The 15354-nt window shown below is 38.1% G+C and overlaps 1 protein-coding gene across 3 annotated transcripts in view; it reads left to right on the top strand.

The window, feature by feature from the left end:
• PAMR1 (peptidase domain containing associated with muscle regeneration 1) overlaps window positions 1-15354 on the top strand; it is a 103525-nt gene that overhangs the window by 82807 nt on the left and 5364 nt on the right. For 2 of the 3 annotated variants that reach the window (XM_051963816.1, XM_051963817.1), the window contains exons 7-9: window positions 4385-4597; window positions 10427-10493; window positions 14413-14645. In XM_051963816.1, coding sequence (XP_051819776.1) covers window positions 4385-4597; window positions 10427-10493; window positions 14413-14645 — 513 coding nt within the window. Of the gene's footprint in view, window positions 1-958; window positions 1130-4384; window positions 4598-10426; window positions 10494-14412; window positions 14646-15354 lie in introns of all 3 variants that reach the window. The other variant, XM_051963819.1, reaches the window with a different exon arrangement.

Below are 15354 nucleotides of genomic sequence, written 5' to 3'. Positions count from 1 at the left end.
GTATTATAAAAAACCTTTGACTTATTCACACTTTCCTGTTTCCATCTCCTTGCTTAGAATGGTTGGTCAGGCTTCATTTGTTAAAATCCCTAAAGAAACCCGGTTGCTTTGCTCTTAATATCTTCTTTAATGATATTATTATCTCATGTCTACAGTTTGACAAAACACTATCTCATACATCATCTCATTTGAGACTTGCAACAATTACCTGTGAGGTAATCTAGGCAGTTATTATTCCCATTTTACAGATTAGCATGCTGAGATTCATCAAGGTTTGGTGATTCATCTACATTCCAAAGTCAGTGAGCAGCAGGTTCCCAGGTTCTCTGACTCCAAACCCAGCCCACTTGCCATCACACCTGCAGATGGTGAAATGCTTCCTTCTTTCAAAAGTATATTTTGCCTTGCAAATGGTACTAGTGGGTATAATTTAAAAATCCAATCAAAGTCCCCTGTGTGACTGACCTTTACCCAAATTTTAGACCTGCAGAGGCTAAACTTTTTCTCATGGCTCACGGAAAAGTTGTTTGGGGGCACTGTAGCAGACTGGAATAATTAACTACTCTCCCAGGTGACAAATATAGGTACCTAAGATTGGCTTCGGTGGAAATTGTATGAGTGAAATGAAACTTTAATATCCAGAGGTGATAAGAGAAGTTCTATAAAAATCACAGTGTTCCTTGGTGGATCAGAGCTGGATCTGCCTTCTGAAACACAAGTGCAATGAGATTTTTACCCCTAATTATGGCAGCAGGGAAAATGAAATATGTTCTACCCCCTATCCCCATGCCAAGATTACATGTGCCTGTCGTAAAATTCTGGTTTTTTTTCCTAGGGCCATTTTAAATGATTTTCTGTTCTCCTTTTTTTGAATGTTTTAACATATGTGGTCTGGAATCCTCTAAAAGTTGTGTTTTATTGTAACAAAGTGGATTTTTTCAAATATCTGAATGCTCAGTGGTGATGTGTAGGACTCCAGGTGTTCCTGCCCATGGGATGGTGGAAGGAAGTGATCTTAGATATGGGGCCCAGGTTTACTTCAGGTGCCTCCCAGGGTACAGCTTAAAAGGCAGTCGGGTCGCCTTTTGTCAGCTTGATGGGAGCTGGACCAGACACGACCCAGTCTGTGGTAAGGGCTCTGTTTGTTTCTTTTTCTCCCAGGTTGACCAGTGTGCTTTAATAATGAAGGTTCTCTCACAAGTCCTTAAAGGTTCTGTGTTGGAAAATGTCAATACCCCACCGTATTAGACTGTCCGAGAATTGACCCAGCTCTTTTTGGACTCCCCTAGATCCTAATCAATTAACCAAGCAATTAATCAGCAAGTATTTACCATTTATTAATCGCCTATTGCATTTCAAAATTTGTGTTGGAGTCTGGTGAAAATTAAAATCTCTGCCCTCAAGGAGCTTCCATTCTATCTGTCCCAAATATCGTGTGACAACCTCTCCCATTTCACCCTAATGACAGTTTAGAGCATGTGTGTGCGTGTGTGTGTGTGTGTGTGTGTGTGAATGAGAAAGACATAGAGAAATAGAGAAGAGAGTGAAAAATGGACAGAGAGAGAAACAGAGAAAGAGAAAAGAGAGTGAAAGATGGAGAGAGAGAGAGAGAGAGAGAGAGAGAGAGAGAGAGAGAGAAGAGAGTGAAAGATGGTCAGAGAGAAAGAGATAGAGAGAGATACAGAGACAGAGAGAATGTATTAAGCATTTATTGTAAGGAAAAAAAATTAATATGAAAAACATTCCTAAGTCCTAGGAATAGGCATTTATATAACAAAGATGAAGGTCATAAAGGCATGAAGGATTAATAGGAAATCTTTCATCAAAGTGAATTGGACTACCTTTCTATAACATAGTAAATAAGCCTTAGAGATTCTCTGACCTTCCTCTCATATAAATGCTATGGCCATAACCAGATCATTTCCCTCGTCTAAAATTTTTCCTGTATAAGAGGAAGGCTTTGGACTAAGATCTTACTGGCTCCCTGTCCAAAACTCCATCCATAAAGACCAGAAAAGATGAGCTAAATACAGAATAGGCTATAACTCTCCCAAACAGGTTGATAGGGAGTTGATTCTTAGTCCTTACTTTCTAAGTTTACTAAAAAATATAGTGGTTAGAAGGTGCCATGAGAGGTTTCCTAGTCAGAGTTCAGTTTACAAGAAAACATTAGACTCATGAAATACCTACTTCAGAGGAGAGAGAGACATCCAATTACTGATCCTATGAAAGTGAGCTGAGGGAAGACCTTGAGACTATTGTGTTAGAAAATTTCAGTTCTCTCAGAATATAGCCTGAGAATTAACCCAGTTTTCCTTTGCTTCCCTTAAGTTCCAGACAATCAGTTAACATGTAATTATTAAGTGCTGGTTGTATCCTAGATCAGGTGCTAGTCTCTGAGAAACTCAACTTTAGAGACTTCTTATATTTAACATCTAAGTTGTCTTGCCAACATTTATTTGCCTATTATGTATTATTATTAAATCTGGTCGTCATTTTATGGCTGTGGTTTTATTGGAATCATCCTGTATGCCTCTGAAAGGCATGATGATGAAGAATGATGATATTCTGAAGTAACTTGGGTGTGCAAATCCTGGTTTGTTAGTTCTCATTGGTAGCTCATAGCTTCAGGCATGTAGGTCCAATGAGATCCCCATCACCCCATAACAAGTTTCAAGAAGCACCTAAATGAACTTCCTACAATCCAGTGGGTAACCCATAGTAGAAACTCATATATTCATTAAATATTTTCCCTACAACTTAGGCAAACACAGCTCATGTAATATAAATGACAGTATGTCAAATAGCTTATGTTTAATTTGTCTGTTCTTATTTAAACTTTTAAAATTTGAGATTATTTTCATCTCCAATAAAAAAGTGTTGAGTTATGGTAGAGGGAAGGAATGAAAGGAGATTAAGTAAATGGCTTTACAAGTGCCACATTGCAGAGAATACCTGTTTTAAGGTTAAAATTGAGCTTGTGTCCAAGAAGAGATTATTTTAAAGAAGTTAGTGGTTGGACAAAACTCTAATGACCTTATAACAGAAGGTGTGATTCTAAAATGGATTTGCTCTGAAATGTTGGACCAGTCTCCTTCCATTCTATGAATTAGCTCAGAGGTACCAAAAACATTGCAGGAATAAAATTAAAATGCTATAGAGAAACACTTAAGAAAATAAAACATAGGTAATATTACATTTTAAAACTAAGTCAAATGCCCTCCATGAGGATCCTTATGTATGAATTGGTGCCCCCCCTTTCTATTTGAGAATGACGCCACTGCCTTAGATTATCCATCTTTAAAATAAAACGCTACCCCTGTTAAAGAAGTGTGAAAATGGATGTCTGGAAAGAATCTGGAATTGTTCTCAAGATTTCCTGTAATACCATTTGCACTTTAAATTCTCATCCAACTTGAGTTAAAGGATAGAAAGATTTTCTTAGTGAGTGTTAGCAACAAGATTTTAGACTAAAATAGAAATCTGCATTATAAAAAGCAAGTGTAGAGGTCTGTTGGCAACCACTTGGCCCCTTGGATAGAGCCCTGGCCCTGGAGTCAGGAAAACCTGAGTGCAAATCTGACCTCAGCCACTTATTAGTGATATGATCCTGGGCAAGTCACTTAACCCTGTTTGCCTTAATCCACTGGAGAAGGAAATGGAAAACCACTCTAGTATCTTTACCAAGAAAACTCCATGAACAATATGCTTCATGGGGTCATGAAGAGTTGGACACCACTGAACAACAACACAACTCGGTTTTGTTGATGTTATTAGTTTCAGGGAACAAAAGTTATTGGTTGGTTAGGGTTAGGAGCACAGGAAATAGCTATTCACCACAAGCTTCTGTCAAAAAATGAGACTGATAGAAAACAAGAGGGAAACTTACTAGTCCAATTTCATAACCCAAATATAGTGAAATCCAGGAAATAACAAAACCAGCATTCAGAAAAAAAACAAAGTGTCATTTCCTCCAAACTATTCCTGCTAAATGTAAAAATCTCAGAAATGTTCATTTTTTCCCTCAATGTACCCAACTTAAATTTAAATATGCTTATGTCAAAACTTACAGCGGAAGCTTAAAATTCTATCAGCGTAAGGAGAGAAGAACATATGCTTTTGAGACTAGAATTTGATGCCAGATTTATTTTTTTAATGACATCCTAGTTTTAAGGATGTACCAAGAAAAAAATTTAGTAGATAAATTTCTTTTGAGGAGTTTTCTGTCCATAGTGACTTTGAATCCCTGTTGTTGATTAATTCTGAATGCCTGCATGCTTCTTAAATTCAATACAAAATATTGCATGATTTGTTCCTAAAAATAAACATTCCAGAATTTTAATAATGTTTTCTAACTCTCTCTTTCCTTTATTTCCATCATTAGTGCTGGAAGAAAAAAATTGTTCTGACCCAGGAGGCCCAGTTAATGGGTACAGGAGGACCTCGGATGGCAGTGGGCTCATAAACGGGCGCTATGCCAAAATCGGCACTGTCATGTCCTTCTTTTGCAACCATTCATATGTTCTAAGTGGCAATGAGCAAAGAACTTGCCAACCAGATGGAGAGTGGTCGGGGAAACAGCCAATATGCATAAAAGGTAATTCATGAAAAGGTAATTTAGTATTGGGTGGTCCTGGTTATTCTTTTCTCCCATTCCTAGATACATGTGTTTTTTCTTAAATATTTATTTTTGTCCATTGGCAAAATCGCTCCTTCCCTTCTAAAGTTTTTGTGGGGTTCTTCTGATATCCTTACTTACCTCCTAAGTGTGTAATCATCCTTGGAGATGCTTTCTACTTTTCTAAGGACAACCAGAAGGATGACTTTGCAGTTCCATCGTTTCAATCTGTGACTCATTCAACAAACATTCATTAAGTTCATCTTGTGGGTTTGACACTGTGCTGAGTCCTGGGGATACAATGACAAAGGCAAGTGATCAAAAGGAGCTAAAGTTTGTAGAATAGCAGCAATCCATGGAAAATCCCTGAGGCTCTGGTAATTCATTAAAAAAAAAAAGTGGAGAGTGGAAATCCTGTGTTCCTCAGAGACAGGTGAGGAATATGTCAGAAGGACAAAACCCTATCCCTTCCATTGACCTTTTAAACATTTTTAAAAAACAAAGGAAGAGATACAGAAGGATACAATAAACAGAATGATGAATTGAATTTGAATGCTTCTTTTAATATTCATATGAACAGGAATTGGAACTGTGATCCTATTGAGAGGGAACTCTCAAGTAAGGAAACTCTATCAGTCCAAGTTGGGGTCCTTTCTTTAACTTATAATTTTATCTGGGCACTTAGGAGTTGAGTGAGTTACCCCACATCACACAGACAATGTGTCAGAGACAGGACTCAAGTAGGTGAGATATCTGTAGTCACTCCCTTAAAACATTGCTGGGAGGATCAGAGAAGATCATGAATGGAAAGGGTTTTGTTACCTTCAAGTCCTTCACAAATGTCATCTGCTATTAAGATGTTGAGGGTTTAAATGACAAAATGTTATTTGTAAACACATTCCAGAGCTCAGTTATATATAAAGTCTTGTAGGAATTCCTAGGAGAAGGAAGTCAGTGGAGACTGTGATTGGGAGAATTTGGAGAAATAGAGAAGGGAAGACCATGAGCTAATCAGGGGTTCTCAAAGTATGGTCTAGAGAATCCTGGGGATCTCTGAAATCCTTTTAGAGGGTCTCCAAATTCAAAAATATTTTTATTTCCAATATGGCAAATGTCTATAAATATAATCCAGATAAACAAAAACTCTTTGGAGAGCTCCTCAATAATTTTTAATAGGATAAAGATACTGAAAACAAAAGTTTGAAAACCACTGAGCTAAATGATAAGTAGAATTTGGAGAAAGAAAGTCTTTTAGATGGGAGTCACCAGTAGGCAGAAGGAAGTACAGCATGTTCAGGGGATAATGAGGAATCCATACCGGCTAATGTGGAAGCTGCATCGTATCACTAAGCATCTTGCTTGGGATGTTACTTTCTCTCATGTCTCCTGTCCAGTCAGTTGACCAGTCTTGTCCATTCTTCTGCCACAGTCTTTCCTTCTCTTCTATCCGCTCCCACAGCTGCCAACTACCTTCTACCCTCATCCCTTCTCAACTGTATTTTGCAAAAAAACTCCTAATATTTTTATCAGTTTCCAGTTTCTCCCTTCTTGCACACGGTTGCATGTCATTCACCTACTCAGGAAGTTCCAGGGCTCTCTCTTCTTTAGGGTAAAACACAAACACTGTTTAGCTTTTGAAGCCTTTCACAATCTGCTGTTGCCCCTCTTTCCAAACTTTTGGAACAATGTCCCCCTTTATATTTATTCAGCATATGCTTTTATATACCTTTCAGTATCCTTCATTAGAATACAGGCTCCTTGTAATGTCCATTACATTAACATCCCTAGTGTCCAACATACTGTGTGGAAGCCACTTAATAATGTTTATTGTTTGATTGATCTGTGCAATCAATATTTCATCCAAATTGACCCAATTGCTGTATTTTATCTCTGTGCTTTCCCACAAATTGTCCCCTTAGTTCTCCTTTCTTATCTTCAATCCATAGAATCTCTAAGTTCCTTTAAATCTGAGTTCAAGTATCTCTCCCTATAAGAAACCTATCCTCCATTGCCTCTTCCTCCTCCATTGCTTAGCGATTACTCCCTCAAATTACATTGTATATAATTTTATATTTATTATTTATATAATTTTATATATTATATATAATTTATTAATAATAATAATATTTAGTTTTCTATATTCACATTGGCTATCCCCAATAGGATAAACGCTCCTTGAGAGTAAACAATATTTGTTCTTTGCCTTTGTTCCTCTAGTCCCTCCAATATTTATCAGCATTGAAAAGCACTAACGAAATTGAGTTGAATTGAACATGTGGACTTCATCTTATTGATACTAGATGATCAATTTTAAAAAGACTTGTGAGGAAAGAGAAATTGTGACATGATTAAAATAATTCTTTAGGAAGACATACCAGTTGGGTTACCTGAATGATCTCGACCAAAATTCTACTTTTGCTTCTGTCTCCCAGCTCTGTCTACCCAATTCCTAATCTTTTCCCAAATACTTTCACTTCCATGATTTATTTTCTGATTCCCCCTTCTATTTTTCCTTCCTTATAATTCCCATTAGACTTTCCATTTTGCTTGCTCATTTTTACAGCTTACCTTGATGAAGCATCTTGCAGTCATGTGAAGTGTAGCAGTTTGGAGGCAGGAACACCTGACAAATCCCATCTCCAGTGCCCACCAGTTATGCAATCATCAGCATCAATTAACTTCTCTGAGGTTCAGTTTCCTCATCTATAAAATGGGGATAATAATAGTACTTTACCTCATGGTGGTAGCATTGGGAGGAGTTAAAGATACAGTAAGAGAGTATAAGTCAAGTGATTTGCAAATGTTCAAGTGCTGTGCAAATGTCAGTCTTTATCACCTTAGAGTTATTTAGAAAGGCATTCTAGTGTAGTTCATAGAAACCTTGCTTTAGATCGAGTAAAACTTGGATTCACATCCTACCACTGATATATACAGACTATGTCACTTAGCCCCTTCTCTGTGCCCATAGCAACTCCCTCAGATTTGAAGTTGTTGGACAGTGAACTATCTGTATTGGTAGAGGGATTTTCCTCACTGGGAGTTCCATAATCACAGGTTGGACCAAAATGAAACTGTAAGAACCATGATGACAGAGACCATGACATTCATATATACATACATACATACATACATATATGTGTATTTTTTTTTCTTGGAATCTTTCTTAATACGGAGTTCAGTATTCTAAACATTTAATAAATGTTTATTGGATGAATAAATGACTTAGTTAAATATGGCTTACGTTTAGTGGCAATGTGCCTTAGTAGCTAAAATGCTAGGCTTGGAGATGGAAAAAGCTGAATTCAAATCTCTCAGCAATTAATGGCTATGTGACCTTCATCCCTGCTTGCCTCAGTTTTCTCATTTTAAAATGGAGGGGCTGTGTGGAGGTAATTATAGGTCTAATCACTGCTCCCTAGAGTTGTGGTGAAACAAATGAAATAATGAATAAAAAACCTTTTGAGAATTTTACACTGCTAAGTGTCAACTATACTGAGGGAGGAAAAAGAAAAACTTTCTCTTGGCCTATATCACCCAGATAATTGCCTCAGCTGTCCCCTTTCCTTTGTCTGTGTTTGTAAACAGCCTGAAGTATGGGAATGGGACATAGGCAGAATGTTGTTTATTTATTTATTTTGAGGGTGAAGGCAGGGAACCACTCCTGATTTCAGCCAAGAACAAACAACCTGGGTCCCCACCAGAACAGAGAAGCCGTGCCTTAGTGCTTTTAAACATGGAGAGGATGCCCTTTAAAATTTCTATTAGCTCCCCTCCTACTAATTAAAACGGACCAAGGTCCTTTAAATGGCTAATTAGCAGAATTTGGGCAGCTTGGTCTAGAAAGTGGGATAAAAGGGATTTCTTTTCACACACTAATAAAGAAAATGTTAAGAAAAATCAAACTGGGTTTCAAGTTGACCCTAAGCTATCCCAGAGGCCTCAGTTTCAGTGAAAGGAACCGGCATGCTCACCCCAAAGGCTTCCTTTGAGTTGGGACTGCCTTCTGGGCTTAGTCACTGTGAGAACCTTTCAGTTTCCCATGCCTGGAAGGTCAGTTTTTTGTTTTGTTTTGTTTTAGTTTTTGTTTAGAAATTTCACTTTTACTTCAGTGCCATTAAAAAAAAAACTAAACTAAATTTACAAGTATGTCAAATAATCTGTTGACCCCAATCTATGAACTAATATTTTAAACTAAATAAATCTTTTTGATTCTTTTTTTTAATATTTCTATAACTTCCCCTTGATTTTCCTTTTTTTCTCTCCCCTTCTCCCAAATCTTATGTTTGCAACAAAAATACTGGCTAAACAAAAGAAATTGACATATTGTCTATAACATCCGCCAATGTATACCTCATTTTGGCTCTATATCATCACTTTTTTTCTAAGAGGAAGCTTTACCATCAGTCTTTGGAAACTGATAAGGTTCTGCCTTGATCAGAGATCTGAGTCTTTTAGCATTGCTGTCTTTGACAATGTTTTGGATTTTGTACAAATGATCATCCTGTTTCTGGTATCCATTCATTCTGTATCCACTCATACAAGTGTTCCCAAAATATCCCAGATTCCTCATCGCCATTATAGTGCAATGATATGCAATCATTCTATTATCAGTAGATTACCATGGTCCAATAGATTGTACACTCCTTGAACACAAGAACTATTTCCTCCCTTTCTTTGTATCCCTAGTGTAGCCCAATGCCGGACACATAATAAGTGCTTTTAAAATGCTTGTTAACTTAATTCTATTTACAAATATTCATGAAGTAGTTATCTTGGAATTGGGGTGGGAGTTGACTCTGCCCTTAATGCTTCCTTCCTATGGAACTTTAAGCACTTAATCCAACCCCACGCCCCAGACGTCATTTTTTTCCCCCTCTTTTGTACAGAAGATTAAGTCCCTTCTGGCTTTATAGCAGTTATTCTTAACCTGGGGTCCATGGATCCCTCATGGAGTCTGGAGCTAGAAAATGGGGCTAGATTTTAGGATGTTTGGGAACTTGAATGGAAAATATACATGTATATATATAGATGCATATACCTATATTCACTGAACTCTAAATCAAATTTAGTATTTCCTTCCATCATTAAGGCAATAAATGGTATTTTTGAAAAGCAGTGTGTAGACTTTATCAGAGTGCCAAAGATACATAGCCATGACTCCGTCCCATAAAAGGTTAGGATGCTCTTGACCTGCAATCAGCTGAGTCTATAATTACATGTAGCAGGTATAGTGCTAGGTATGGGTGATAAGACAAGAATGAAATAGTCCTTTCTTGATCTCGAGGAGCTTTCATTCTATCAAGGAAACATTATAAATTCTTGCAGCCCAATTTGTGAACTAATATTTTCCCAGATTTTTCAGGTGAGCCTTCAGGTTATGACATTTGTACAAGCCTTGGGGTGTGGTGTAAAGAAGGCTGACTTTGAAGTCATTTGATTTGAGTTTGGATCTAGACTCTGTGATTTACTACCTGTGATCTTGGATAAGTTACTTAACCTCTGGGAGTCTCATTTGCCTCATCTGTTAAATGGAGTCAGTTGAGATGACTTCTCTAAAGTCCTGTCCAGTTCTAGACATAGAATCTAGACTGATTGTGTGATTATATTTTCTAGGGAATTTCTTAGTGGGGAGACAAGCAGTAAATTTTTTCATAGATCAAGCCCAGAATATTCTGTTCATGTACCATATAGACTCACAGCTCCCTTTCTATCTCTAGCTCTTCTTTTGGTAATGGGTGAGGGTGGTTTGGAGCCCAATTAACGCAAGTGACTGCTCTGAAGATTATACAAACTTTGTTTTGTTTTTAGCCTGCAGAGAACCAAAGATTTCTGACCTAGTGAGGCAGAGAGTCCTCCCCATGCAAGTCCAATCAAGGTAAGTTTGTAATGCCTGAAATTTATTTTTGAGCAGAGAGAGACACAGACAGACAGACACAGAGAGATAGACACAAAGACAGCGAGAGAGACAATGAGAGACAGAGACAGAGAGAAATAAGGAGAGAGATAGAGAGAAAAACAGACAGACAGACAGAGACAGAGGCAGAAACAGAGAAACAGAGACAGACAGAGAGACAGAGATAGAGAGAATGAGAGGACAGTTTCTTTCCCAGGCCCCTTCTCTCTCTGATCTGTTCTAAGTCAGCTTAGGTCTTCCTAGCAAATGTTGAATACTGATTTTGACCAGAAATCCTGAAGGTCTTCCCCTTTCAGATTGATTGATTGATTTAGATTTTTTTAATTAGATGAAAGAAGAGATTCTTTGTTTCAGTTGCTAGCCAGCCTTCATTATTGAATGGGTGCAACCTCAGTGAAACTGAGACATGTTGAAGACTTAGCTTAAAAAAGCCAAGGTTTCCCATTTCATCCAGGGCCATCTCTAGTCTTCTTGATCGATATTTTTCCATTGGACCCAGATGGCTCTGGAGGGGAAGTGAAGCAGGTGACCTTGCCCAGCCCTCCCTCACTTAAATCCAATTCACTTGGAAGCCATGGCTTCCCCTCCCTAATGTCAGGATCCTCTTTGAGAATGAAGGACAAAGAAGTCAGCTTAATTCTTCTTAGGGAATGCTGGATACAAACAATTCCTGTGAGAACAAGGCTCATTACATAGTTTCCCTGAATTGGGGAGGGGGATTGGGAGGAGAGGAGGAAGCTAACTGGAAGGAAGAACCTCTTACAGCAGTCCCAAGAGTTTGAATTTTGATTGCTGACTCTGCGAGAAATGAGTAAATCTCAAAGCAAGAGTCATCTATTAGGTAGCCCATTTCTAGCAGTAGATAAGCCTGAGAAGCTGTTCCCTAGAGTAGCTGAATATAATCGAATGGCCTGGAAAGAGTTCAAGAACCTGGGTTTGCTTTTGGTCTGATTTTTCTGGTACAACAACAACAACAACAAAAAAAAAAAAATATATGGAAATATGTTTTAAAGGATTGCATATATTTAACCTATATCAGATTGCTTGTTCTCTTGGGGAAAGGAGAGGTAAAGGAAGGAAGGAGAAAAATTTGGAACACAAACTCTTACAAAAATGAATGTTGAAAACTACATAAACACACAAAGAACTTAGGAGTTGGCAGGAGGGTGGAAGAAGCAGAGTAAAATAATATGGAACATGTTGGGTGGGACTCAAAAACCTTACATTTTGTTCACTGATGTCCCCCATATCTACAATATTCTCTTTCACCTCTGCCTCTTGGTTTTTCAAACTTCCTTTGAATTTCAGCTTATATCCAATCCCCTTGATTTTTCTGGTCCCCCTCAATACTATTGTCTTCTTTCTGAGATTACCTACAATCTTTCATCTCCAAAGCAAAGAGATTGGACTAGGTAACCTTTAATGTTCTTCTGTCTCCAAGACTATGATCCCATGAACTTCGTGATTAGCCTGGAACATGATTTTCCCCTTAAATAAAGCAGAAGTTTTGCCCATTAGGAGAAGATACAACACAGTATAATACAAAGAAAGAATAAGGAGTTCTGAGTTCAAGTACCAGCTCTTTCATTTAAGAGTTCAGTGACTTTGGATAAGTGACTTCACTTCTGATTCTGTGTTTTTACCTACAAAAGGAATTAGGTGGCCTCTAATGTTCCATCCAGTTTTAAATCTATAATCCTATAAAAATTCTACTTTGGCAACTTCTTAGTCACCCAGAAATACCAATGAGCTGCTGTGATAAAAGCAAAAACCAGTTATTAGATATAGGGATTCTATTTGTCTATATGTTTCAAGAAAAACTTAACAAACCTGTAAGTGTCTGCTGTATGCTATCAGGCACTGATCTATATACTGGGGATACAGAGACAGAAATTAGAGTCTCTTCCCTTAAATAGAGATGGCAACAAAAGGATATAGTTCTTAAACTTATTTAGGATATTCTGGGTATGGTAACAAAAATAGGTCATTTGTACCAATAAGTTGCATTCACAGCCCTAAGGTAACCACTTAACTTTTCTGAGCCTCAGTTTCTTTGATTGTAAAATGAGAGAAATGGATTAGATAACTCAAGATCTGCATTTCCATGATCTAAACTGAAAGCTCAATGAGTACAGAGATGAAGTTGAATTAAATGATCCCTCAGGTCAAAATCCAACTATCCTCAATCACTGAATGGACTGGCAATTTCCCCTCTCCCAACCTTGCCCAAATTTAGGTCTTTTCTTCTGGTCATACCCCTGAGCAATGTTCTCTTATTAAGCAATAGGACATTGTGTGTGTGTGTATATATATATATATATATATACACACACACACACATACACACACACAAACGGACAGACAATTGGGTGCTATTATTTTCATGGAGGATCAGAATGCTGATTTTTATGCTGGCTTTGAGATCATGCTTTGTGACCCTGAAAAGGTCTCAGGCACTAAGTGCTCACTTCTTTTCTCTTTAAACTAGGGGCAATAAACTGTGATCCAGTTCACAGCTCCATCAACATTTTGCACATTCCCCTCAGCATTTGTCATTTTCCTTTTCTGTCCTGTTAGCCAATCTGACAGATGTGAGGTGGTACCTCAGAGTTGTTTTAACTTGCATTGATAATACAAATAGAGTGGTAGTGTGGTAAAGGTAGCCTTATCATCAAGAATCTACATTTCAAAGTCCAAAGAAAGGACTTTAGAAGTTATGTGGTCCAACCCCCCCCCACCCCCCAGTTTTACATATGAGAAAGCTGAGGATCAGAATAATTAAGTGACTTGCCCATGGTCATAGAGCTAGTCAATACCATAGCCAGGATTGAATCTATGTCTTTTTGACCTTAAGTTCAGCATTTTAAATACACCATCACGATGCTTCTTCCCATGACCAATATTAACAAATCTCTCAAATGTGTATATGCTTAGTAATGGAGACCCGGTTCCAGGCAGAGCCCATAAGGGTTCCCCTGGCATGTTTCAAATTCAAGGTTCATTGAATATATTTCTCCACTCTGCTTGCATTTTTCTCTGTCTCTATGCTTTAAGAGATGTTCTATTCTCTGAGGTGTGCTAATTACATCGACTAATTGTCTAATCAAGCTCCTGTACCAACACAACTAAGTTTAAATCTGTTCCTAATATTGTCCAATTATGACATTTAGAGAAAGGATGTGTCTGAGTTTCCACTGGAGGGAATTAATCACCCTGACGCCCACTTCCAGTATAATTTCATAATTAACTTTTATTTTTGGTTTATCATATCTCTGGTTAACAAGTGATAATAACTGCCTTTTATCTTGTTTCCCTGTAATTCCAACAATTGGAGGCCATCCAGAAAGGGCATTTCAGAAATGATATTAAGAGAGAGGTATAGAGAAGTTTTATAATCCGGGACACTGGATTCCATATGCATATTACTGTACATGTACACATTTGTGCATACATATATGCCATATATGCAGGTATAATCATACCTTTGCATTTCCAATGTATATGTACATATTGTCTGTGGGTATATACACGTGTGTCTGCGTTCATTGTCCTTGAGGGAGTGTGGTATGGTGGATAGAACACTTGGAGTCATAAAGACCTGCATCCAAATTCCACTTCACACTTGCTGCCTGGATTAGACACTTAACCTCTTTAATCCTCAGTTTCCTCATCTGTAAAAAAAAAAAAAAAAAAAAAAAAAGGGTGTCTGATTTGATGACCTCTAATCTCTCTTCCAGCTTTAACTCTATGATCCTTTAAGCTTATGATCCTTCTTCCAGTAAGTAATAAACCCTCTAGCTATAAATGTGGCTTTGGGAGCCAGTGCTGAAAAAGCAGTGTTGACTGTCTCTTGCTGTGTTGTTTCTCTGGTCATCCCCAGGGAGACCCCTTTGCATCAGCTCTACTCTTCGACATTCAGCAAACAGAAGCTGGACAGCTACCCAACCAAGAAGCCGGCCCTTCCATTCGGGGAGCTGTCCCCTGGGTATGTGCACTTACACACTCAGATCCAGTACGAGTGCATCTCACCCTTCTACCGCCGCCTGGGGAGCAGCAGGAGGACTTGTTTAAAGACCGGGAAGTGGAGCGGGCGGGCACCCTCCTGTATCCCAAGTGAGTTGCTTCAGAGTTGGCCACTGGTACCTGTCTTTCTCATGGAGAGATTGGTGAAGGTTTTTCCCCTGTCCCTTGCTTCTACCAGGTATAGAGTTAGGTGCTCACCTTTAAAGGAAAATAGGAAAATCCCTATCCTCAGCCCTTACCAGAAATAATGCTTCCCATGTTGGATTTCCCATATTGCTCAGCTATTTCTTCCTGCTCCTCTTCACATGAAATTGGACCATTCTCCTTAGCCTCTTCTCATCTAGCCTTCCTTTATTTTTTGTGTCTTTGCATATAGTCATTTATGTCTTAAATAGGCTACTTTCCTTTTCTCTTTCATCTCATCTTTATTTGTTGAAGTCTCTTCCCTAAGACCTTTCACTGTCACCTCAGTTCAACCAACATTTATCAATAAGTATTTATTAAATTTCTTGTTCTCAGCACTGGATTGGGCAGACATGGGGATGGAAAGACCGAACAACAACAACAACAAATCAGACCTTTTTTTTTTCAAGGAATTTGTATTTTATTGGTGGCGAAAATAATACAAATACATAAGAGAAATATATACAAATTCAATTTAAAGGAGAGTTTTAATAAGAGGCTTCACTATCTGTTCTGTCACTACATTCTCCATACACTTAAACATTGCTGTCTGATCAACACCTTAATAACCCCTAGGCTTTGGTAGCCATCCTTCATTTTGTAACCATATGTGTGT

The sequence above is a fragment of the Antechinus flavipes genome, chromosome 6 (genome assembly GCF_016432865.1).
Source record: "Antechinus flavipes isolate AdamAnt ecotype Samford, QLD, Australia chromosome 6, AdamAnt_v2, whole genome shotgun sequence".
NCBI lineage: Eukaryota > Metazoa > Chordata > Mammalia > Dasyuromorphia > Dasyuridae > Antechinus > Antechinus flavipes.
Note: the sequence above shows the minus strand (reverse complement) of the source record. Positions and strands in the feature narration are given on the sequence as shown.